General features: G+C 35.5%; 2 protein-coding genes and 1 pseudogene across 4 annotated transcripts in view; 1 reads left to right on the forward strand and 2 right to left on the reverse strand.

Moving 5' to 3' along the window:
- LOC121408996 (tigger transposable element-derived protein 4-like) overlaps positions 1 to 14,913 on the reverse strand; it is a 34,144-nt gene extending 19,231 nt beyond the window's left edge. Inside the window, exon 1 of one of the 2 annotated variants that reach the window (XM_041600762.1) lies at positions 14,671 to 14,911. In XM_041600762.1, coding sequence (XP_041456696.1) covers positions 14,671 to 14,874 — 204 coding nt within the window. In that variant the 5' untranslated portion in view covers positions 14,875 to 14,911. Of the gene's footprint in view, positions 1 to 14,670 lie in introns of both variants that reach the window. The other variant, XM_041600763.1, reaches the window with a different exon arrangement.
- Positions 838 to 12,358, forward strand: LOC121408995. Of its 2 annotated transcripts, none has more exons than XM_041600760.1 (3): positions 838 to 931; positions 3,386 to 4,352; positions 4,656 to 12,358. In XM_041600760.1, the coding sequence occupies exon 3, from the start codon at positions 5,159 to 5,161 to the stop codon at positions 10,373 to 10,375; it is 5,217 nt and encodes a 1,738-aa protein (XP_041456694.1). In that variant the 5' UTR covers positions 838 to 931; positions 3,386 to 4,352; positions 4,656 to 5,158; the 3' UTR covers positions 10,376 to 12,358. The 2 variants fall into 2 exon arrangements, with proteins under 2 accessions (XP_041456694.1, XP_041456695.1); XM_041600761.1 differs by having other exon boundaries at positions 4,656 to 5,365.
- A 3,918-nt stretch (positions 14,914 to 18,831) lies between the features above and the next one.
- Positions 18,832 to 22,197, reverse strand: LOC121406953 (annotated as a pseudogene).
- Positions 22,198 to 25,836: the final 3,639 nt, after the last annotated feature.

Here is a 25,836-nt window from a genome sequence, read left to right on the forward strand (position 1 = left end):
CATCATGGAGCATTTTTACCCAATATTTTTAAGAGTGTACGGGTCCTTCGATCGGTCGTCGGCTTTACCTTATTTGGTTTAGTACGACCCCACCTTCTACACCTCGCGCAAATCGGACTCTAAACACGAAGTGTTGGAGCAAAAAGGACATCCTTTATAAAACATTTTGATTTTGTTTTATCATCCCCGCAAATTAGACCCTAAACACGACGGTTTTCCTAGCGAATTAATAGATACCCTTTTTTCGTTATTTTTGTGTTTTTGACACCCTTATCACGTTACGTAGGTAACGTGCCCTATCCTTTTTACGTTTTTTTTTGGTCGCGCATGGTATCCACTCGTCAATGTAAGTGCCCCCCCCCCCCGGGTTTTTTTGTGACGGCGTAGGCCTTTGCAAGCAGCTATTATTATGGTAAAAAAGTAAATGAAATGTCAAGAAATACATGATAATGATTTTTATGGTACATTTTAGTAGGCCTATATCAATTCATACTTGTTATCAAAAAGAAAAAAGTGGGTCGTTACGGACCATTAAAAATGGGAAATTTGGGCATTTTATATTTAGGATAGAGCAACTGCTCGTTATAGACGTCACAATAAATCAAGCATTCTAAATTCTATCAACTCCATTTTTTGTCAAATAACACCTTCATCGATATTTTGAAATGATTTTTCTCATATTTTCATCATCTTTTTATCAGGGTGAAATTCCCCTTTAATTTACAAAACAGATTCGCAAACAATATCAAGCAGTCAGACCGCAGTGCGTGCGTTAATGAGGCTCTCGCCGAAATTTTATTCAGCGGCCTGCCGGCGATCACGTGACATTTTCGAGACATGAAAATCTCGAGAATTTCAGCGAGATTTGTAAGGGTCTAGTTATAGCTCATTTTCTAGTCGATAACTTCAGTCAACATGGAAGCATGCAACGGTAAGTTATTCTCGAAATTCTGAGCTTCAATTTGATACCTTTTTTGCCGTTTTTCGAATTTTCTAAGCGTTTAATTTTTACCATTATAATCGTCGTAATTTCTGAAATATTTTGACCCTGGTTTTGTTCGTAGAATTTCGCTTTTGGTTCCTGACTTTGCTACATAACCAATTTGTCTATTTTGATATTCAATCGAAAGATGGAAAGTCACCATTCAAAATATGTTAAAACCAAGTTGACGCAAGTTCATTTTCTCCATAAATTTTATAGAAATTGGAACCCTTAAATGAGAGAAAATGTGTTCCTTACCGGAAGTTACCGATAATGGTGTAGCTCAGATGGCGCGAAATTCTATGACTCGCGGAGCTTTCGCCTGTGTGGTAAACCATTGTCTTCGGTCCCACCTGTTGTATTTTTTGTATTTAGCAATCTGCTATTTGGCAAAGCTGTCTCAATGTGGAAAAATAACTTTATTGAACTTGAAGGCATTCTGCCGGAGACCGTCAATGTTGCATACATCAAATTAACTCTGCTAAATCATATTTGAAAGGTTTTTGATGATTTTGTGTAGATTTAAAAGGAAAATCTAGGCATATGGACTATTGTAAAAAAGCTACTTTAACGTAGTGCATGTACCTCCTCGAGTGATGTGCGTGCAGGCGCGCTCCACTACACTTAGTACCACTGCACTACTCTCCACTTGCCCGAACATTGACTCCATGAACTCAGTCTGATAATGATATTCAGAGTGACAAAGTTGGGATTTTATGGGGAGAAAACAAAATTCATGCAACATCACGATCATTAAAAACAAAACTAATATTCTTTACACAAAGTTTCACTTCTTTTCTTCTTTTCCATGGCATCAGTCTCCATATTGGTGATTTAGAGCCAATATGAACGAAGTTCCTCACATAAAAATTTGGTGCTGATTTGAAACCACCCTCGCGATGGTTTGAAATCCCAGCGAATATTTATACGTGTGAGGAACTTCATGTTGGCTCTAAATCACCAATTTTGAGACTGATAGAAGCATGTAAAAGAAAAACTTTGTGTAAAGTAAGAATATTAGTTTTAATTGTTTTTAAAGATTGTGATGTTGCATGACTTATATTTTTCCCTCATAAAATCCCACCTTTGTCACTCGGAATATCAGATTGAGTTCACGGGCTTGGAGTTCGGGTAGGTGGAGCGTAGGTTAGCGTTAGTGAAGTGGAGTTAAGCCTGCACGAACATCGCTCGAGGTAACCATGCCATGGCATGAGCCGCATGACTGACTGTTTTTTGTTAGGCTTTTGCATCATTGTAGTCTTTGTAAAAGAAGTTTAGACTTATTTAGGCCCTATGTGATGTGTCTAGTACCTATGTGTACATCTGCGCAACAATTTAATTTGCTTAACTTAATTTGTTTTATATAAATTTATTTAGGTCTATTTATTTATTCATTTTTTAAAACAGTGCCAAAAATGTAAAAAAACAAAAGAAATATATGGACACTTGGCTTCCTTTTTTTTCTTGGCCAGTCATTTTCAGATTTGAAATAATTTTTGTAGTTATCTGCGCACCCGTTCACTTATACTGACCTAGTCTTTATGCATGATTCATGGATTTTGATGGGGAAAGGATGCATATTGAGGCCACCACACAAATTTCATTATTTTCGACCTTGAGTCAGATTTTTTTGTATGAATGCCTTATGTAGGGTGTACAATTTGTAGTTGTTGCATAATACATGTACATGTCTGCATGGGCAAGGGGGAATGCGCAGACTTTTCAAATCTGTTTTGTGTGTACCCTAACTTTTTTTAGGGGGGGGGGTGGTTTTTATTTTGCATCTTCAGGTATAAAGTTACAAATTATAATAGGTCTGCACTTTATTTGCATTATGAAATTGGCTGAACATGTATAATTATATCTAATTGAAATTAGTTAATCTGTTGAATAATTGTTTCCTTCTTTTTCTAATATTCATTGTTAAATTTTCTTTGGTTTAATGAATGCTAAAACTCAGCAAATAACTTTTTCATTGTAATTTTAATTAATTACATCATTGTACATATGTTTGAAAAGCTCGGTAATTTTTACTTTTAACTGGGAAAAATCCAATACATGTACATGTAGTCGATTTATCTTGTTTTATGATAATACCTGAGGGTAAAAACTTTATTGCATGCCATTTAGTCTGCACACTTCTCATTTTGGCACCATGGAAAAAGCTGTGAAACTTAACTTTGCATGTACAATACATCAACTGATGCCAAGTGCCATTTATGAGAAATTTAATCAGTATTTATACCCCTTTATTTATTTGCTATCATCTTGCAACTTCAAATTCTTTAAAATGATTAAAAATCTTATAATTTTTGGCACCCCCACATTTTGAAGTAGGCATCCCCCTATCTTACTACCGTAAACAAGATTGAATTTATTTTTAATTTTCTTTCCTGCACACAGGTCTGTACGTCAGCTGCCCATAGGGTGTGATATCTTGGTCATAGGAGATTCCATTATTCGTAACTGTACACTTAACCTCAGCGATTTATCTTCAGAGACCCTTTGTTTTCCTGGTGCGACTGTTGCTAGTTTACGGACACGTTTACTCCATTGTTTTGATTCTGGTTTCGACTCGTCAGTACAGTACATTTTTATTCATATTGGAACTAACAATTTAAAAAATAGTTTCTGGGAAAAGGACAGGAAAGACTTCATACAATTATTTTATACAGTTAGAGAACTATTCCGCTCTGCTCATATCATTTTTTCCAGTATCTTGCCCAGATGGGATGATGACTTTTTATATGAACATAGTTTAATATACAATTATAATCTAGAGCAGCTTTCTCTAAAATTACCTGATTGTACTTTTAGCGAATTTACTTCTGTTTTCCTGGAGGACGATTCTTTATTTAAAGCCGATGGACTTCATCTAAATTTCGCTGGCAGTTCTGAACTTTCGTGTTGCTTCGAATTTTTCATTCAAGAACATTACAAACCTACATGTGCTATCAACAAATCCAGTTGGATTCCTCCTGAACTGAAAAAACTCTACACTCCAAAACCTTCTAAAATTAAATCAGCTCCAAGTTTGAGGAACTCGTGTTACAATAATCAAAAGAAGAATAACCGGTATACATACAGAAATCAAGTCAGCCGTCATTGGAAGCTTGGGCCTAGCTTCTCCGAAGATGGGTTTCAAACATCAACAAAATCCGTAAAAATCAAGCCTCTCCCTCCGCTTCCTCCTCACCGCCACTACCCGGAGTATAGGACAGAAGCCCTCATCCCTTACGTTAATCTACATGTGCACGTGAACCATCCTCTCTCATCATCTGTCCCACTTCCTTCTTGCACTAGCAAGTATGTTGATAGGAAACGACGACGGAAAAGACACCACAAAAGGAAGAAAAGAAAAGCTGAAAAGGTATTTTTATCTCATGTGCTTTTGATTCCGCACAATAAACTCATTAACAGTTCAGTGGAAATGATAAACAAAAAAAAACATTTTGCAGAATCGGGTGGTTTTCTGTTTTTGGTTGGGTTTGTGTTACATGTCTTTTAATTTTTTTTCCAATCTTCTTAAAAGTGATTATTAACGTAAGTTTCTCTGTAAGAAATATTTTTGCCAATTGATGGAATAATTATTATTCCTTCTGTTAAAGTGCAATCTTGTCAGTATAGAGTACATAAATTATTTCCAAATGTTAATTTTTCCTTTTTTTTACAGATCAACTATGATGTCATTCCTGTCAGCATACATAATCATGATGTTCAAGTCCATCCTGCAGCTGGACCCAGTCCGCCACCACCATCCAAACCACGGCCGACTTCTTTGCACCTCTCAGCCAGACCAAACCCCTCAACATTCTTTGCCCCTACACCTCTCCATCTTTCAGCGTATACTCCGTTCCAACCAGTTCCTGTACTTGTAGATGTGGAGCATTTTACTGCCATCACAATGTCTCCTGATCGCTTTCATCACTCACCACGTCCTCCAGATAATCTTCATAATTCCTGCTGTGACTGCTATCATCTTGCCTGTATCTACGTTTCTAAGCCACCAGATAAGTTTTCTCCATTACATGTACCTTGTCAGTGTCTCCAGTTCTTGCCCGAAGTACACATGTTTTATAATAGTATATTGCTGGGGTGAAGAACAAGGCACCATGTGGTCAAACACCATGTGGTCCTTGCCAACTTTGTACTAGATTTTCCAATAGGTATTTTCACATGTCAGCATCATCATCTGAAGTTTTGAATTGTTTAATTCAGGAAAAATGCCCACAAGTAGATATTAACAAATGTATTTGCAATGCATGTCGTCTGAAGTATATGAAAAAGTTGAAATCTTGCATATATACTCCTGAAAAGTCAAGAAAAGTAGAGCGGCCCATTTGTTTCTTGTCCCATTTTTTGATTTGTGATCAAGTATCACAAGCAGATATTGCCTGTTTGTTAACTGATTTTAATAATGCATTTTCTCTTGAAGCATTGTCTATCCCACAAATAATTCCTATCTGTTTTAAACACAGGGCACAACTACATAATATCAAGAAAAAAGTATTTTGTTCAGTTTGTGGATGCAATTTGAAACTTGGTAAAAAATATCCATGTGCAAATCTTTCTGAGGAGTCTGTAGATAAGCTGAGAATAGTAAATGATGACTTTTCATTAGAAGAAAATACTGTCTTATGTCCTTCCTGTCAAAGATATGCTCTACGAAAAAATTCAGCTGGGAAATCAATGAAAGAGCTCCAACAACAATTTATGAGAAATGTCTCTGCCTCTGAAGGTAGTGAAGATGAAGATAAGATACTCTGTAAAATACTAAATCTGTCCTATTTAGATATTTCCAGGATGTGTGAATCATCCAAAAGCTTTCTGTTAAGTTCTGCGTATGATTGTTTTTTAACGAATGTGAAATTAAATATCACTGATCAAGACCGATACCATGATTTTGTTAAAACTAAAACTTTTTTTCTGACTAAGATTCTGGAGGAGTTTGGCGACCTTTTTAAGATACACAGACTAGCTAAAAAAAAGGGTATATTTTTTTATCTTTCCGATCTTTCAGTGGAGTCCATTATAGAAGCTTGGCACAATAGTTCTTTTGAAAATAGATTATTGAAACTTAAAAGTAGTAAAGACATAGAAACAGAAGACTCTCCCAATGAAACAAATACTTGTACATCTATTGAGATGAATACACATTTTAGGAATTTGATTGTTAATTGTAATCGTAGTTTGTGTTATCAAGGAAAGCAAATAAGGGAACATTATTTACAAAATCCTTCATCAGTAATAAACTTTCAGTTAACAGATTTATATAATTCATTTAATCCACTCGTTTGGAATGTAATATCAATGTTGACTGCCACAAAGGAAGAAAACAAATACTTTCAAAATTCATCTGTTTTAGTTGATAAGGAATATATACACTTCCCCTCCTATAACACCAAGTCAGGAGAGAAGCGCAAATGTAAAAGGATAATTGCCACCTGCTTGTTACAGTTTATTCTTAGTGATGAAAATAGTTATCCTTTACATATTGCTATTGGAACACTTATCAAAAGACTCTCAAAATCTTCAAAGCTATTACAATTGTGCAATAATTTAGGACTCACTTGCTCTGAAGATACACTTGAAAGATATTGGCAGCAGCAGTTTGCTTTTAGAGAGAAGTTGGGTATTACCTCATCTCTCTTTCCAAATGTAACAACAGTCGTTTCTCTTGACAATGTTGATGTGCGTTCCTCATTTGCCGCTGTAAAGGCCAACGCTCCTAGGAGTTGGCATGGCACATCTGCAATGGCACAACAGCCCAAACCAAAAACAGAAAAGCTACATTTCTTAGAAATACTTAAAGATGATTACTTAACAATGGATGTGGATATTGATAAAAATGTACATACTGATGATGATGGTGCCAGTACCTCTACGTGTACTGAAAAAGGTGGTCATACTTTATTTTCTGAAGCCAAAAAACCTGTTGCAAGAAAGAGAATTCGCCTTGATGAGTGTGCCTTGCCATCTTCAAGTATTAGTGAATTAAGGTTACCTCCAATGAAAACATTTATAAGATCTCAATTAACTGAAGATTTTTTTTCTTGTTCTGAAGCTGACATCCACGTGTTTAAAGATTTTTTCAAGGAGATGTTTATTTATGTTGCAGAAAGGTTTTCTCTTATTAATTCAGATTTACCAATAGTATTGCCAAGTTTCAAATGTAAGCTAGCGTTCCAAGATGATCTTGAGGTCGAGAAATCAATGTTTGCTTACCTATTTGTGTTAGATGAGAAGGCTGATTGCCCAGCTACCCTCAAGCATTGTTTAGGAATTTTATATGATACTTTTAAGATAGGACAGTCTGTAAATCACCTAATTGTAGCAGGTGATGGTGCTACAGTTAAACTTCTTCTCAATTTGAAGAAAGAGTATGGACAGGCTCTGGATTGGATGATACCTTTTCTTGGAGACTGGCATACATTGAAAAATTACCAGGAAGTCCTCATGAAAATATTTTGGCATGCTGGATTAAAGGATGTAGCTAAGTCTTCCCATAAAAAAATGACTCTGCAGAGTCTAGCAACATGCTCTTCCTTTAAGAGAACTCACAGATTTATATTGCAGAGTTATGAGGCAGTTTTCATGTGTCTTATTAATTCCTTTCTTGAACACAGACAAGGCAAAGAAGTTACCATTACAAATGAACATTTTATACAGCTTTTATCAGAGGTAGTTTCTTGTGTCAAGTTTGATGAAGGAAAACATACAGGTATGGACAAGTTTAAAGATGCTGAACAAAAACTTTTGTCTGACTTAGGTCCTCTCATTATTGAGTTTGATTCATTTTGCGAGAACATGTCACAGAAATGTGAAACATTCAAATTTTGGCATCAATTTTTAAGAGAAGATTGTTTTGCTTACATAAGTTTACACACAGCTATGAGAAAGGGGGACTGGAATTTGCGTATTGTATCTTTGAAAAAGATGGCCCCTATTTTCCAGGCGTTTGACCGTCTGAATTATGCATCTTTAATACCAGCACATTTGAAAATGATCGGTGGATTACCAGGTCACATTAGAGAACATTTTGAGCGAGGAGCATTTGTTTCAAGCATTTCTGGTAGCAATTTTTCCCAAGTAGGCTTTGATGAGTGTCATGAAATGCTCATAAATAAAGATGTGAAAATGGCCCTTTCACACAGCTTACCTAAGGACATGGATAAATTGGCAGGTACAGTTCAACAACAAGCACAATTAATACATAATCTAGAAGAGCAATTAGGGATTGAGAAAAATAAGAAGTATCAACGCGATTTGGACATTTCTGTCATAAGGTCAGAATATGAGAACGTAAAATTGTACTATAGTAAACTTGAAAATAACATCTTTAAATTTGAAGAATCTCAGCCCCTTTTCCAACTTTTTACAAAAAAAAGTGCAACAAGTGTTCAACAGAAATGTTTGTTGAATTATAGACCGATGGGTGAAGATGCATTTTTAGCCTTTTGTCAAACTTCAGTTCTTGGTGATACTTCTGTTAGAAAACCAGTCACCCGTAGATTTAATTTGAAAACATTTGCAAAAGAAAAGGTTAGACAAAAGAAGGTGACCGATTTAGAGAAAGAAAATAAACTCATAACTCTGTGCTATAAACGAACTATAGCCCACTCTCAAGAAACGAATAAGCCAATTTCTGATCTATGCCAGTTTCAAACAGTTCCTCGAGCAATTTGCGCCTCTAATGGCTTGCCATATAAGGGAGCAAAATATATAATATATAACTATTTTGACAAAAGATATAATTCACATTATGAAATAATTAAGTCTACCTTTCAAGTGCAACCTAATTCATGTATCATAATAGAAGGAATGAATATCATATATACATCACCATTAAAACACTTCAAATGTTTTAAGGATTATGCAGACTTTATCGTAATGAGATGGGTTTCATCAAATTTTAAAAAGGGTTTCAAAGAAGTGCGCATATTGTTCGATCAGGTAAATACACAAGGGCTATCACCTAAAGGTATGGAGCGATCCCGTAGAGATGAAGTTGGTGATGACGAAGAAGAAACATTTGAATATATTGATGATGATGTTCATCTTCCAAATAACTGGATGAAATTCTTAAAAACACGTTCACATAAGCATATGCTGTGCAGGTATTTATCTAACAAGTTTATTGATATAGTCCCATCTCATTTTAAAAATGCAGAACAAGTATTTATAACCTCTGGTGGATTCCATGTTGGGTTAGAATCATCATTTGAGTGGTCTGGAAAATTGCTTTCTGCCAGTGGAAGTCATACTCACCATTTAGTTCATAATCATGAGGAATCAGACACACAGATTTGGCTACATGCATTAGATTCTCAGTGCAGTAATATCCTTATCTATTCCATTGACCGTGATATTGCCATGATTGGACTTCCCTTAGATTTTGCTCAAAATAAATCTGTGATTATTCAGTTCGATGCCAAGGTAGGACAAGAAAAGTTTCTGAACCTAATCAATTTACAATTAGCTTGTGAAAATGACAGTGATTTATCCCAGTTAAAGAATAAAGGTATTCACATTAGAAAGTGCCTTCAAATGCTATACATCTGTTCTGGCTGTGATTTTGTTTCTTTTTTTGCACACAATGGGAAAACCACTTTTCTGAAATTGTTTTTCCAATATGGTCCATTTATTGCTGCAAATTCTCCTGAAACACATGGTACATTGTGTGAAAGCTCTTTGAATGAGAACTTTGAGAATGGTTTGCTATCATTTTATCGCCTTATTTTATGTGTATATTATCATTCAAATCGAGCATGCTTGCATAATTTCAGTTCACCAATAGATTTATATAACAGTATAAGTGCAGACAATGTGCTTGAGCAGCATATTAAGGCTCTTGATGTTGTTAGAAGAGCATCCTGGAAAGGTGTTTATGAAGATGGACTGTTACCATCAAGTAGTGCTCTGAGATTTCATTGGATGCGGGCTTGTTGGGTCCAGACCGTATGGAGTAAAACTGAAAGTGCTATTTTCTTTTACCCAGACATTAATTTGTATGGTTACACTGTTTCTCTTGATAGTGGAATTGTGACTTGCAAATGGGATTCACAAGAAAATATAGATAAGATAAAATCAAATGTTATTTATTTGACAAGAGGATGTGCTTGTGCGAAAAGTAAATGTGCTACAAATATATGTAAATGCAAAAAAGAAAAGAAATATTGTGGACCAGGATGCAGATGTTCTCAATGTACAAACATTGAGAACACTGTTGAACAAAATCATTATTCAAGTGAAAGTGAGGAAGATACAGAAGAAAATGTGTCCTATACCTTACATGTAAGTGATAATGAAAGTGACATTGAAAGTGTTCTTGGTGAAATTACAGACCATTCACACAACGGTGAGTCAGAAGACTCGGACGAGGATATTCTATAACTACATGTACATGTATGACAAAAGCATGCCGTATCGTCGTCAAAATGAGCATTGTTACAATTGTACAAGACCATATAGGGAGTTAGGGACATTTGCCCCTCCCCCTTGAAAATGTTGAAAACTTGAAATCTATGAATGTGACAGATACCTTTGTGTTACAAATATGGTAAATGTATCATCAGACATTCTAAACTACATGCTAAGCATAAAGCAGGATGAAAGGATTATACAAAAGAATGAAACAGAATTAGAAACCTGTACCTTGGATCTGCTTAGCACTTGCACTTACATGTACATGTAGGGTTTACAGACTATTGAACTTTGAATACTACATGTACTTAAGGGTACATACTATGCAATATTTTGCAAATAATATCAGGGATAACCTTTTTCAAGTGTGTGATTTAATTGTATTATCATCTTAGTATTCATCTTTTAGTGTGTTGTATAGAGTATTAAAAACTTTATTTTTTTCATGTTTTGAAGCTGTTGTATATAAGATAAGTATAAAGTTCACAACTTCATGTCCATTCCTTGCTATAATGCTGTTTACATACATGTATTGTATGATTTTATGTATTGAACTCACAATGGTCTTTCTACATGAATGTGTCAATAGATCAGTTTTTCATATTCTACAAAATCGCATGTGTCAGGACTAGGAATAGCATCAATACAAAAAGCCAAATGTGATCCATAAATGTTACCATGGCATAATCAAAAGTGGATGTAAAATATCCACCAGTCTAACTTGTTTTAAAGAAAAATTTCTCTTCTGGTTCGTACAATGATTGTCTTGAACCATATTTAAACAATGTTAACTTTTTCAAGTGTGTGATTTAATTGTATTATCATCTCAGTATTCATCTTTTAGTGTGTTGTATATAGTATTAAAAACTTTATTTGTTCTTGTTTTGAAGCTATTGTATATAAGATAAGTATAAAGTTCACAACTTCATGTCCATTCCTTGCTATAATGCTGTTTACATACATGTATTGTATGATTTTATGTATTGAACTCACAATGGTCTTTCTACATGAATGTGTCAATAGATCAGTTTTTCATACTCTGCAAAATCACATGTGTCAGGACTAGGAGTAGCATCAATACAAAAAGCCAAATGTGATCCATAAATGTTACCATGGCATAATCAAAAGTGGATGTAAAATATCCACCAGTCTAACTTGTTTTAAAGAAAAATTTCTCTTCTGGTTCGTACAATGATTGTCTTGAACCATGTATAAACAATGTTGAATCTGCTGAGCTGCCCATTTCGATGCAGTTAAAATTATTCTAACATTAATTTTGGCTTGTTTACCTAAGAGTCATTGGCATAATAATGAAATCTTTGTCATGGATAATATTTATGAACACATATGATTATGACATTCATTCTGGATATGTGATTTAAGTGATTTAAACCTTGAAGTATTTTTATTTATGATATTGTTTACTGTGCTGCCTACAATGTATTTTGTTCTGTGATACACATGTAGATGAAAGTGTTCTTGCCAAGTTTACATGTATTTATAAGAGGCTGACAGACCATTCCTGCCATGAAGAACATAATGGATCTTCCTATTACTATATATATATTTATTTATACATGTACATGTGTAAAGGAAAAATTTTTTATACAGTGTGCCAAACTTTTTTTATTGGTCTGAGGTAATTTAAGTTACTTACGGACTCATATATAACTATGTTTTAGTATTCTACCAACATGTACGTGCTACAATAGATAACAGTATTCTTGCCCAGTTTGGTAAATATGAAAGAGGCTGGCAATGTTTCATGTATTTGTATTATCACATTTTCCTGTGATAAGATTTACTATACCAACATGTGTATTTAATGTTGTAGTTGATAGAAAGCAGTTAGTGGATTTGTTCTTGCTATGAGAGACATGAATACAATTTGTCTTGTTTTGTGATCAGCTATGGTTGATTTTATTGTTTTGGTTTTGAAAAGGGAAAATACATTTTTCACAATTCACTTCATTTGAATGTAATTATTATTATTTGTCTTCTGCCTTATCAAATCTGAATGAACAAGAGAGATACATGTAGATGCAGATGAATTTGAGAGTATTGTTGTTGTTGAGAGTTATGTTATTGAGATATTCTTTTGATTGGATGGGAGTGGCTGTGATCAAAGGAAAGTGAAAAGGTGTTCAGTAACAAATTTACTGAAATAGATACAGACATATACATGTAAATACTGGGTCCCATCTTACAAAGCGTCGCAATTTATCTGATCAACTATAACTATGGAATGCCAGCAATATCAACACCTAAAATGCATATTTGCTCAAAATATTTTTAGATATTCTGTAAATTCATACATTCATTGATCTCTTTATTTATAAAGGACATTGTGCAAATTTTTGAGGAAAAAAACTGATGTTGATATTTATTTGATACATTTGAGGTTGATCAGATCAATCATAATTGGTCCCTTGATGAATGTAACAAATCCATTCTAATTATAATAGCACCTCCCCCAAAAGACATTTAGTACCCAAGATACATATTCATTGGTAATAAAACTGCGAAAGTGGATCTTTATGTATTGATTAAAGCTGTAAGTGGAAGGGATAAGGCTAAAAACTGATATTGAATTATAAAAAAAAAAAAAAAAAATGATGCTCGAGGATCGAACCCTCGCCCCCAGGATTTCCAGGTAAGTGCGTAATGCTTAGCGCCACGGTGAACTTAGAAAACAGGGCGAGATCTTAAGGAATATATCACGAGTATACACCAGTGCGACGCGAGTTGACCAATCACAGCGTTCAATTCCCACTGTGGCGATCGTGCCTATTTCCAATAATTACCGATGGACATTCCCGTGGTTTTTGCTGGTTCCTGACTTTGCTACATCATGAAATTTCATGATTCCTTTTTCATCGTAAAGAAGAATGTCTACACTTTATACTGATTATAATATCGATCTGACGCAAGTATGATTTCTATTCGAAAATAAGCTCTATTCTGACAAGTATATTTCTTGAAAAAAACACTTTTTTTGAAGCAAAATATCAGTCACCAAAATTTAATAAACACGGATTTTATTAATTCATACATAAAATACAGAGTTTCATGTGTAATATGACACCAATTTCATGACAAATGATTAATATTAAGGGCAAAAAAAATCGATCCGAAAAATCGTCTTCACAGCTCATTACGTATGCATAAACGCGAGTGTCCATGCATACCGCTGAATAAAATAGAGGCGTTTCGGACGTGCTGCGGACTGACTGCAAGAGTAGTGGGAGGCAAGGGTGGAAATCTAAGGTAGGGGACCAGGGGCTGGAAAACAGGCAAAAAAAACAAACTAACAAAAAAAAACAAAAAGGAAGGTTTATCACCCCCAAAAGAAGGTCGTCTCGTCCAAAATACATGTTTTACTTCGATTTAAATGATGTAGGCCTATTTCTTTCCATCATATAGTAGGGGGACATTTGATAATGTGCCCCTACTATTTTGGGTTAGGGGGAAGTGTCCCCCTGGGATTTGCGCCCATGTGGGTGGGGGGTGCTGCACCTCCTTTCGGAATCATTATGGAACAGTGTGAATAGTCGCTGTGATTTCGATCTCATACCTATAAAAAAAATAGAAACAAAAGAACGCCTTGACCACAGGCCAAAATGCCTAACAATTTTTCCGCGGCATTAACAACTCTCGTAAGGGGCGCTCCATTTATAAATAGAGTTGCATGTGTAGCTGTCTATGGCAACAGAATCCATCGCAGAATTGAAGCCAGAAGCGTGGGAATTTGGCAGAAAATTCAAGAAAAGAACCGGTGAGTACCGATTTAAGAGTAATTATATATTTATTAACATTTATTGAATCATACGAATAAAGATTTTTTACGGAAAGAAAGCTTAGTTCTAAGCTAGAGCTGCCCAAATGCGCGTGAGTGGAGTCTCAGTTTCTTAACACGGGTAAGTATTGCGGTGTCGCCTAGAGTGACGGCTGCCAGCTGTCTAATCATAACCTTGTAACGCTTGTTCATTGAATGATGCGCCGTCATGCAGTCTGGCGGACAAATGGCAGCTGGGCAATAACTATCAGTGTTTGATATGAATGAATTCATGGAAAGTGTACGGATCTAAGGTCACGGCTCCACTCTCTCTCCAGGCATCGTCGAGAAACAATTATGACAAAGCATCATTTGCGACTCCGTCCCAGTTCGGTCTCCCATTAAAACATCAAACCATTCACGATCAAATTACGTGCAGAGAGTCATGCATTAGTCTACTACTACTGTTTTCATACGTTACCGTACTTACTGGATTTCTCATCAGCTTTTCGATCTGCATACGCTGTTTATCTGCTGCACTCTTCGGAAGAACCAAAGGGTCGTCATTATTTTTACGGAAATTCTTTTTCTTGGCGAGGTCATTCTCCGCTGGTGGATTGTTGGCCATGATGATTGGAAACTTGTGGGAGCTCAGCGCTGTATAGCGTATACCGTTGTTGTACGTATATATCATACACGATACTAACAACCTCGTCTACAAAATTATCTATGATGTAGACTCACATCTGCAGCTCAGTGTGTGTAGGATCATGGACCTATAGGTCCACGGTACGTAGGATGGGGGGTCGGGTGTCCGGACACTATCTTTTTGAAGCCTTCTTTTTTGTCTTTGGATTTCGCTAAAAATATGAATTCAATACTTGTAATCATCTTCTGTTTTGTTCTTTATAATATTTCCGAACATTTTGTATTAATAACTGATAAAACTTCGCTTGTAAATTTTTCCAAAAGACTTTCTAAAATTGATCGACCGGCCGGACACACAACAACTGGGTATACCTAGATGATTCAACGAGTCTACAGATTTCAGGCTGGTTCGCTTCTGGACAGAAGCAGCGCATATCCAGACTACTAGTAACAACCACAAAGCTAAACCAAGCCCCCCCCCCTCAAAAAAAACAAAAAAAAACACCTAGCACTGCTTTGTTAAGTTTTTTTTTTAAGGGGGAAATGTGGTCGAGTGAAACGAGCTAGTAAAAACCTTACAATTTGGTCAAGAAAATGTATGTTTATCAATATATTCTCGCGGGGGGGAGGGTAATATTTACAGCTCAGTTTATAAAATCATATAGCACCAAAAAAGGACTATCCCAGTTCAACCAATTTTCAAAAATTTGGCGAGAGGAATTAACTATCAAAAGCCATCACTAGCTTTATATAATTTTGCCCTTCATTATAGGATAATCATTATAATGCCAGGTTTTTTTTTATATAAATTTATTTAGTTTTTTTTTAAATATATATCTATTACATTATATTACCGATCTGTGTGATCCCTTTGCTTATCGAGATTTTTTTCTAATCTGATGGAAGATAGAAGACATAGGCCTTAAAAACCATTAATCTGTGGGTTCCCAATGGGGTTGAATATCACTGACATCATCTGAAATGTACTTCCCTGATTATATGATATGATGATGATTTATACTTCTTTTTCAAAGAAACAAAATCTGAAGAGAACATAACCCCTCATCCACCTATTTTAACACTTTTGATGAAACCGTTTGCTGTTTATATGCTTGTCTTTTATTTCTAACTTGAATTAATAGATAAAATTCAGATGAGCCAAGAACTCAAATTTCGACCAAATCCCTTGTAAAACAGGGCATTTGTTAGTTTTAGTTTTTTTTTTTTTCTTTTTCTTATTTGGGACCGATAATGTTACTAGCTATATATTTTGTATAATATAGCACAAAATACAAGATATTCATTGGATAGATTATAAAAAAATACCTGCATCACAATAAGTATTTATGATTTTAGATATTTCATTTAAGGAATGAAATTTATATTTCATAACAAAATACAAAATGAATAGGAGGGAATTTCATTATTTCATTGGCTTATTGTGTAGATTATTATTTTTATTTTTTATTTTTTTGGGGGGGCAAAACTTTGAAATGTCATTACTTCTATTTCTGCATGCAATTTCTATGAATTATGTAATACCTTGTTAGAGTTTTATTTCTTACTATGATTCAAATTATTTTTTATTGGGGGGGGGGGTGGTGCAATATTTATTTGCTATGCTTTTTAGTAGTTTCATTGTTTATTTCTTTTTATATTCAGGGTTCCCAAAGAAATTAAAAACAGAATTCCATGACTTTTCCACGACTTCATTGCTGCTTTTCATAACTTCCCGTGACGTCTCGGGAGTTATGTAGAATTTGGGATGTCACAAACCTGGGGAAAATGGGAATCATGAACACCAATTATGATAGCAGAGTATATGATCACAGAGTATGAGAGTTGCGAGACACGATAAACTAAAAAGCTGCCATAGCAAAGAGGTAAAATGCAATTCCATGACTTTTCACAAATTTTCTGAATTCCCTGACCTTCCAGGACCACAAATTTTACCAGGAATTTCCATGACTTTGGGGACCCTGATATTATTTTATACACCGTATATTTATTTTAAGAGTTTACATATAATTTTATTTATAGCAGTGATAAACATTACACGGCTATGTGTTAAAAATGATAAATTTGCATCATTTGATAGTCAATAAAGAAATATAATTTTGTTATAGATTTATTTTTTATTATGTTTTATTTCAATTTGCATGATAGAAAGAAAGACATGAAATATATATATATATACAGTTGAGGCCAGAAGTTTACATACACCCAGGAAATTAAAAGAAAAGCTGACATTTGTCAAACATCATATAATTTACTGTATCTTATAAATATTTGTGCTATCATGACAAATTTGATATCAAACTAATGAGTATGACATGCCCCTTCATCACATTGCTTTGTCACCAGGAGCTGAAAAATATTTAGGTGAAATTTTCCCCCAAAATCTTCATATTTTAGACAAATTAAATATAAACACTTGACAAAAACATTTCATATTTGTGCTAGTTAGTTACTTCTCAAAATAAACATTTCAGATTACACATTTTTGTTCAGTGGTGACATATCATGATAGAAAATGTAATATAAATCATAGATTTGACATTTATATATTTTTATGAAACAATGTTTGAAAATATAAAAACTAACAATAGAAGACAATGGCATTAATATTACTTTTTTTCTTCAAAGAAAATTCCACCTGAAATATACTTTGATCTCAACGTTATTCCAATCACGTGGAAGAGCTTAATATGCTCTTTCATTTGATACCAAATTCTTCATGGTAGTATTTATATTATTGAAGATATAGTAAGTTTTATGATGGTTGGCAAGTGAACAAATTACACTGAATTCCACGGGTGTATGTAAACTTTCGGCCTCAACTGTATATAACATAATAAAAATAATGTGTGTGTATATATATATACATTTAAATATACATGTAAATTGCTATATAGGTCAAAAGTTTTATCTTATTCTATTTTAACCTTTCCTCTTAATTACAACTTCCATCCTTTTCTCTCTTCTCTTCCACCTCATCTTTAACATGTCAGTCAATAACAGCCATACCACCATCAGAGAACCTAAATTAATTCAATTCATATCAGTACCATACTACCACTGGCATATCTATAAATAGCCTATGAATATGGGGTGGCTTGAGCCATGGGTCTCCAAAAAAGTTTCATGACCAGGAAAAAAAAAGAGTCAAGGGTAAAATACATTATTTTCTGAATATCATGTCAAAATCTATTGTTGAATTAAATTTTTGTATTAAATGCTTGCAGCTTTTTAGAAATTTTGCTATTAAAAAATGAGTCATGTCTGGCCCCCTCAAAATTTGTTTCATATCACCATGTATCAGCACCACCAGTATTCTTGTCCAGTAGATCGACTTGTTTTTTACACTCACACTAATTACACCATGTCTATGGTTGAGGGACTACTCTATTTGTGTCAAACAATACTCCATGATAGAAGTAGCCACAGTATAGGAGTGAATCTAGTCTTTAGTGCAGGCTTTGTTTTATAATCCACTATGCAAAAACCATGGAAATTTGTCCACGGATTGACACCTTCACCACCTTGTAGGCCTGTAAGGCTACCATACATCTTAATCAACATTATCACCATTTCATCAGCTGCTCCAACTCCGTCATTATCTCCATCCCCATATTCAACATCAACACTCATATCAATACCTGTACATGAACTGCTGCGGCAAAATTTAAGAAACATGATCACATCACATCCATTTTCTCATTACACATGTGTAAGATCATTCATAACATCATCCATCTGAAAGAGTGAAGTTTAAATGAATATTACAGGACATGCAGAATAAGCACTCATTGGGAAGGCAACAATGCAGTGAAACAGAGGGAGAGTGGGGAGTAATGTGTTTATGGTTCTGTAACACAAGTATTCACAAGCAATCTATTTTGCGACTGATTGCAAATCTTTGGCAGAGGGGGTAGGGGAGCCTGCATGGCTATATTCTATGTAGTAGCAAATTTATCTACAAAATCATAAACATAAACATGTGTGCCTTTATGCCATTTTTTATTAGATGTTCAAAATAAATGCACTATTTACAATATGAGCTTACACAGATTGATGAAGAAGAAGCACTGTTTCACAATTATATGGACTCTACATATTTAGTATAATAATGACAGTGAAAACAGACATTTCTCCTCCCCTGGGTGCACTCGTGTATCATCAATAATAGACCTCAATAACATATGAAGTCAGTCAAATCAAATGTGTTCTAGTCTTGAACAAATTTGATACGTTAATGTAAATCAACAAAATAATAAGCAAAAAATCGCTCATTTAGAGATCTAGGGCAAACTATGTCAGCAACTTCACTTGACATAATTCTAGTACTATTGAAAAGTGAGGATTTTATCTTTTTCTTCATTAAATATTACCTCACATGAGTTGATGAATTCTAAATTTCTTTTATGAAAATATATCTCAACAGACAATCTGCGTCAGCAAAAAATATTTCAATGGTCACAGAATCTAAAATATTTAAGAAATTATGTTTTAATAGTCGGGCTCTAACGTTATAAGTTTGAAGAACACTGATCATAGTTTCATTATTTCCATCATTTTCTTGTGGGTGAATTCTTAACAAATTTAGTTATCATTTCGAAGAAGAAAACAATAAAATGATATGGAGTAATGTGTACACAACTGCATGTGTCTGTATGGGATGGGTTTCTTCATATCCAATTTAGCAATTATTTTTTATACTTATTTCCAATCCTGAACCATTAAACATAAGAAATAAACTTATAATGGGAATGTAAATGAAGCTGGACATGATAAAGGATGCAAATTGGAATACAATTTACAATTACAAATCAAGTGAAGGGAAGAGATCAGTAAATGATTCCTCCCATAAGCTATCTCCTAATCCAGGAGATCCCAGAGGACCCCCTTCATCACTGAATGGAGACCTGGGAGCATCGCTGATACCAGAGTCTGATCCTGATCCATAGTCGCTCTTCCCACTCAAGCTGTGACAATCATAGTCCTTAGGTGTCGAAACCAATCCCATGAGTTCTTTAAGGTCGCATGTCAAGGAAGTGTCAGAGGTTAGAGGGTTTGCTGTTTCTAAGTCATCAAAGGTATTTCTATTGGAACCCATGGAGAGAAGCAAGTCCATTTCATCTTCTCCTTCTGTCTTGAAGGATTGTACAGTGTCCATTTCACCAATCTGTGCAATACAATTACTGGGTATTCCGGTGTCCATTTCTGGGATGTCTTGTGTCAAGGATGCATTGACAACGATACTGCTTCCATTATCAGGGCTCTTATTTTGAACATCTAAAACAGGCTTCAAGTACTCGTGGTCAAACTGGATCAGTTCTTTGATGGATTCCAGCTCTGCTGCTGTGGGCCCCACCAATCCCTGTTGCCCTGGTTGTTGGTCTTCCGGGTTACCAGGCACAATGGTTCCTCCTCCTTGAGGGTCGTCCTGGTCTTCTGGCCCGAGAAGACGAATGGCTCCGTTGACGGCTGCCTGGTTGAGTTGACCGAGGAGCCCCAGAAGTTCGTCTTCAGACTCCACATCAGCATCATCGACAGGAAGGTGAGGAGATGTCGAGCCAACTCCTGCTGCGGAGGAGCATTGAGTGCTGCGGACTCAGGTGACTTGACATCGACCTCTTTCTTCATGGTCGGCTGCGTACTGATGGGAGAGGGGGTGGAATCCATGCAATAGCCATGATCCAAGACAACCTGAAACAGATGAAAACACATTTTTTAAATAAAACATAATTTTTATGCACAATCAGTAATTATACTATACACACACAATTTCAGTCATATAAACTGACTTAAATGCCAACTCTGACTCCCTATATTTAATTTAATGTACTGGCCACTACCACTTTGTAAATATTCTGTTGCAATTTTACAATTGACAGAGTAATACTAAATGTAGCAAGTCACATAGCCCTCGTTTAAAGAAGCAGATTATCAATCAAATCTCAAATTCACAATCAATTTCAATATGATTGATTTAGTAGGAACTCAAAAAATAGACTTGCAATAATTATGCATTTTGCCCCCTTCCCATTGAATGTCATATGACAATGTTTCTATCATTACTTGAAGGAATATTTGCATATCGTCAAAGGGTGAATGTATTTCCGTTGTGCTAATATATAAAGATGCAATAAAACCTGATAAAGTGTTTTCCAATCTTATTTCTATCTTTTTTCCTTTGATCGACGTATAAGAAAAAATTAAACCAAGCTTACAAGGGACTGGGTTTCCTCTTTGTTTCCTTGAAGACGTTCCTTTAGTTCTTTGTTCTCTTCAAGTAAAGTCTCATTCTGTTTCTTCAATAGGGTGTTTTCAAGGAGAAGTTGTTTATTTCTGGCCTCCATGACAGTTAGGGTTGCCTCCAGGTCATCAAACTGAGCCTTCTTCCTGTCTCTTGCTGTCTGTGCTGCTACTCTGTTCTTCAGCTTCCTATATCAAACCATGAAAATGAAGTGTAAATAATTTTATTAAAAGTTCAAATCAGATAGCATTTCCTACAATTACATTCTACATACCGGTACCGGTATCTATATTTATGAAATTGCAATAATTAAAAATTCCTTTGCTTCAAGAATCAAGCACTTGTTCGTAGGGCAGAGAAAACAGAAAATAACTACTGCAAGACTTCATGAAATGAATAGGCATATGTGAGGCAAAGGGGCTCCAAAGTCTGTTGTTGGCATTAAAAAAAAGTTCTTGTACATGTAGGCTTGTTACCAAATCATAGCACCCCCCCAAAAAAAATAAATACAGCAATTTCTTTCTAAAAAGGAGCATTAATTAAGACCATTATGATTAGGCCCGGATCTACCTAACACTTCAAATATCAATCATTCTCAATCTCAGAATGATTCATATTTTTAAGTTCATATTTGTAAGCAAATTAGGTTAGAATACAGAAAATAATTCACCGTCTACCAAATAGACGTCAAAATATGAAAATTACCTTCTCATCATTTTTTCTTCAGTCGTGAGATGCGTGAGCCGTTGTCTCTTTCTCGGTGCTGGATTGGAATCGGGCATCTCTTCTTTGCACTTGTCGGAGATCTGCAGGCCCAGCTTAGCATCCGTCGCTGCGGCCATCTGCTGCAGAATTTGTGCCTTCCTTGATGCGGGTAACATATTGATATCGAACGTTTTCACTTGGTCAGATTTAGGGACAGTCGCGAAAATAATTTTTGTAGAAGCCATCTTAATGGTTCTTAAAGACTCTCTTCTAGGTTTAATCAATTTGGAGAGGGATAAACCCACCCGTTCGCGACGAAATTCGGTCTGAAAGTTGAGTTTCTTTCGTTCTCTACATGTCGTTTTTCAGTACCAGCTCCCTATGATTCGCGATTGTATACAATCAATAGATAATAGAGTTCCTGAGATATTATGCTCCCGTGTCGTTTTGTGATTGGCTGCAATACCGGGCTGATACGTCATCAACTGAGGATGTGATTGGTCAATTTGCTAATTGATGTGTGGAGTTCATTATGACGCAATATGCGACACGTGGAAGTTTATTTATAAATAGAAGATCTTGGAGGTCTTGCATCAGAGAGCCAATCCCATACACGTACGGGTAGTATTATCGATGTTTCTAATAAATCAATGTGTTATGTTTTGATAAACTGCTCGCACAGGCAGACATTTTTTCCAACATCCTGATGAATTCGATCCAAGAACCAAAATGATCTCTAATCCACTAATCCTGAGGGCGGGAGGGATAGCGCCAGCATGGATCTTTTTTACGGGGGGGCCGGGGGGGGGGGGTCGAGTGTCCACGAATACTAACGGGGGCTCCTTAACCCGATCTGGCATGTTTTATTCTTTTTTTTTCTTTTTCCCCACTAAATGAAAAGTTTCTCCTCTAATTACAATTTTCTCCGCTATATTATAGGGGGGGGGGGTCACAATTTAAGGTATCGGAGTAGTTAATTGACGAGTGCCTCATGATGCAATTTTTAGCACTCATGGTGGATGGGGACCCAAACAAGTTTCAGGATCAAGAAAAAAAGGGGGGAAAGAAACGGAAAAGAAATAGGGTAAGAATATTAGGCATATATCATTTTTTTCAATTTAAAACGATCATTTTCTGTTCGTTCACTTTAATTGGCGAAGGTTTTTAGATGATGTTGCCACATGTGCCATATTTTCTTCCCGCCGATTTAGATTTATGATTCATTATGCTTCTGATTTTCTTAGGAAACATCCAATCAACGAGTTGATTTATTCATAGCTTCATATTTTACACTTCCATTTTCTTTTTCCATTCTTATTATCCAGTTCTTCTCTTGCAATTGCCACGTTGTCATTTCCTCAATATCTGATGTACATCAAAATAAACATGAGAAACCTATTACTCAAATTTCTCCACGTCATTCTAAACTTGCCAACTTCCACTGAAACAAAAACAACTTATCATTTAAAGCATACGTGGCATTAACTATTTCATCATCTGCTATAATAGACCCGGATAATAGGAGAGATTGCAGGTTGGCGAACGAGTAACCATAGCGGAGTAACCCCGAACACGCCTATCCTGACCGACTGTAGAATGATAACGCCCTGATGATATCCTACGATGTACAGGGACGGATCAGCTTTCGCCATGGGAGGGGGGGAACTATTTCCATCAACATTTTCCCGCCGATCGACCGCTATAAGTTGATTTTTTTTGAGGGGGTGATCCTAACTAAAGACTGAAGTTTTAAGTGCTTCTTTGTTTTAATATTATGAACAGTATAACGTATGCCACATATGTAAATAATTCGAGCGCGAAGCGCTAACTGAAATTTTTTTATATACTGTCCTGAAAAAGACCTAATAAGGACTGTTTGCAGTAACTCATGAAGAGGATATATTTCACACATTTGATAACGCGAGCGCAAAACACGAGCTGCAAATTTTGATATTACGACCTGAATATTGGACATCCTATAATAGCATTCTTTGAAAACAAATCATGATTTGGAAAGGGATCTAACTCTGCGAGTGCGAACTTCAAGAGCTGAAAATTTTGGAAATAAAAAATGACCGAATGAGGTCTGTTTCAGAGGCGGATATCCAGTTTTCGCCAATGGGGGGGGGGGGGCAAAAAAGATTCACCCATATTTTCCCTCATCTGCCGCTCAAAGTTGATTTTGGTTTCTTTGAAGGGGTACGTAGTCCTAACAGTCACTTTTTATCTATATTCTTATAAAACAACCTAAACACATTATAATCTCATAAGCCCATAGGCGGCGGAAGCGGGGGGGACGGGGGGACGGTTCCCCCCTAAATTTGTTGTTGATGACCTTTTTTTTTTTTTTTTTTTTTTTTTTTTTTTTTTTTTGCTTGTCAATTTATTTTCCTATGTCCCCTTAAAATTTTTAGGTTGAGAACCTTTTTTTTTGCTTGTCAAAATTTTTTTGGTTGTCCCCTCCTAAAATTTTGGGCTTCCGCCGCCAATGCATAAGCCCTATTTTTATAGTGCGAGCGCAAAGCGCGAGCTGAAATTTTGGGATATCTCATGCATTTTGTCCAGAAAATTGAACATTCTGAGCAATGTTTGTGATCCTGAACAACATGCGTACGTAACTATAATTACTGCGAGTGCGAAGTGCGAGCAGTAATTTTTAATATAGGTTCAGGCCTGATTGAAAATGGACCTGTTAAGGACTGTTTGCAGTTAGCCGTGAAGACGGTACGTATTTCACCAATAAAATAATGCAAGCGCGAAGCGCGAGCTGAAAATTGTTGACATTCCGACCTAAAAAATTGACGTTCGAAGCACTTTGGGTAATAATGAACAGTATAGCTAAATAACTAAATAACTAAATAAGATAATAACTAAACAAAATAATAAATCAAAAATAATTTTTGATATTCTGATCTGAAACTGGATAATCTAAGCATGTCTTAAGTAAAGAACCAGCTGCTCATCGCGCGTGTTTCAGATTTAGACCTAAAAATCTTGGTATACTAAATACATTTTTTGTCATGAAAATCAATAATGCGAGCACGAAGCGCGAGCTGAAAATATTTGTTATTCCAATGTGATTAAGTATAAATTTAAGCACTATTTCAAGCACTGTGTCAGAAAAATCTGAAGTGGATATGGACCGCACTTGATAAATTATGTCAGCGCGAAGCGCGAGCTGATATTTTTGTAATTATTTTGACCTAGAAACGGGACAATTAATCTAAGGATATTTTGTCATCACATTAAAATGATGACTATTCCTAAGCGCAAGATAAGACTTGTCTATATTCCTTTCTAAAAAGAGGGACAATTTGATTATTAAGAATTCATGAAGATGTTATCTTTTGCATTAATCTAATAATTAGTTGATATTAAGGTCTGAAAACTGGACATTTCAAGCGTTTTTGTAATCTTAAATAGAATGCATGGGTTAATAGTAATTTTATAACAATTAATGCGAGCGCAAATCGCGAGCCGATTTTTTTTGTTTTTTCTAAAACGTCAGAAATTTTTTATTAGTTTGTTATAGATGTAGGACCTGTTCATTACTCACCGATCAAAATGCGAGCGCGCAGTGCTAGCTGATTTGTTTTGACAATCGAACCTGAAAAGGGATATTTTTATAACTTTATGGAACACATGGGTACTTTGACAAATCAAATAACTCGAGCGCGCAGTGCGAGTTGAATATGGTGATACTCAGACAATTAAACTGACATTTACAGAGCACTTTTTGAAAAATCAATTTGTAAATCAAACTAAATACTGAAAGCTTGATGTCCGAACTGAAATGTGTTTTGTATATTGACTTCAATACTTGATATTTTAAGCTCCATATCAGCCTATTGAGCAAGATATGTACCTCATCGAACATGCAATGCGAGCGCGAAGCGCGAGCGATTTTTTTTTGTAGTGACATGAAAGATTTTTTTCCAAATCTTCCCCTCACTTTACTTTATCCACTCTTGTCTTCCTCCTCTTTTTTCCCCGCTCCTTTTTTTTCTCGTCTCTTCCATTCTTTTCACTGTTTTTCTTTCTTCC

The sequence above is a fragment of the Lytechinus variegatus genome, chromosome 2 (assembly GCF_018143015.1).
Source record: "Lytechinus variegatus isolate NC3 chromosome 2, Lvar_3.0, whole genome shotgun sequence".
Taxonomy (NCBI): domain Eukaryota; kingdom Metazoa; phylum Echinodermata; class Echinoidea; order Temnopleuroida; family Toxopneustidae; genus Lytechinus; species Lytechinus variegatus.

Bases quoted from the DNA above. Each gene is read 5' to 3' on its own strand.
- LOC121408995 (XM_041600760.1), top strand. From the start codon at position 5,159: ATGTCAGCATCATCATCTGAAGTTTTGAATTGTTTAATTCAGGAAAAA.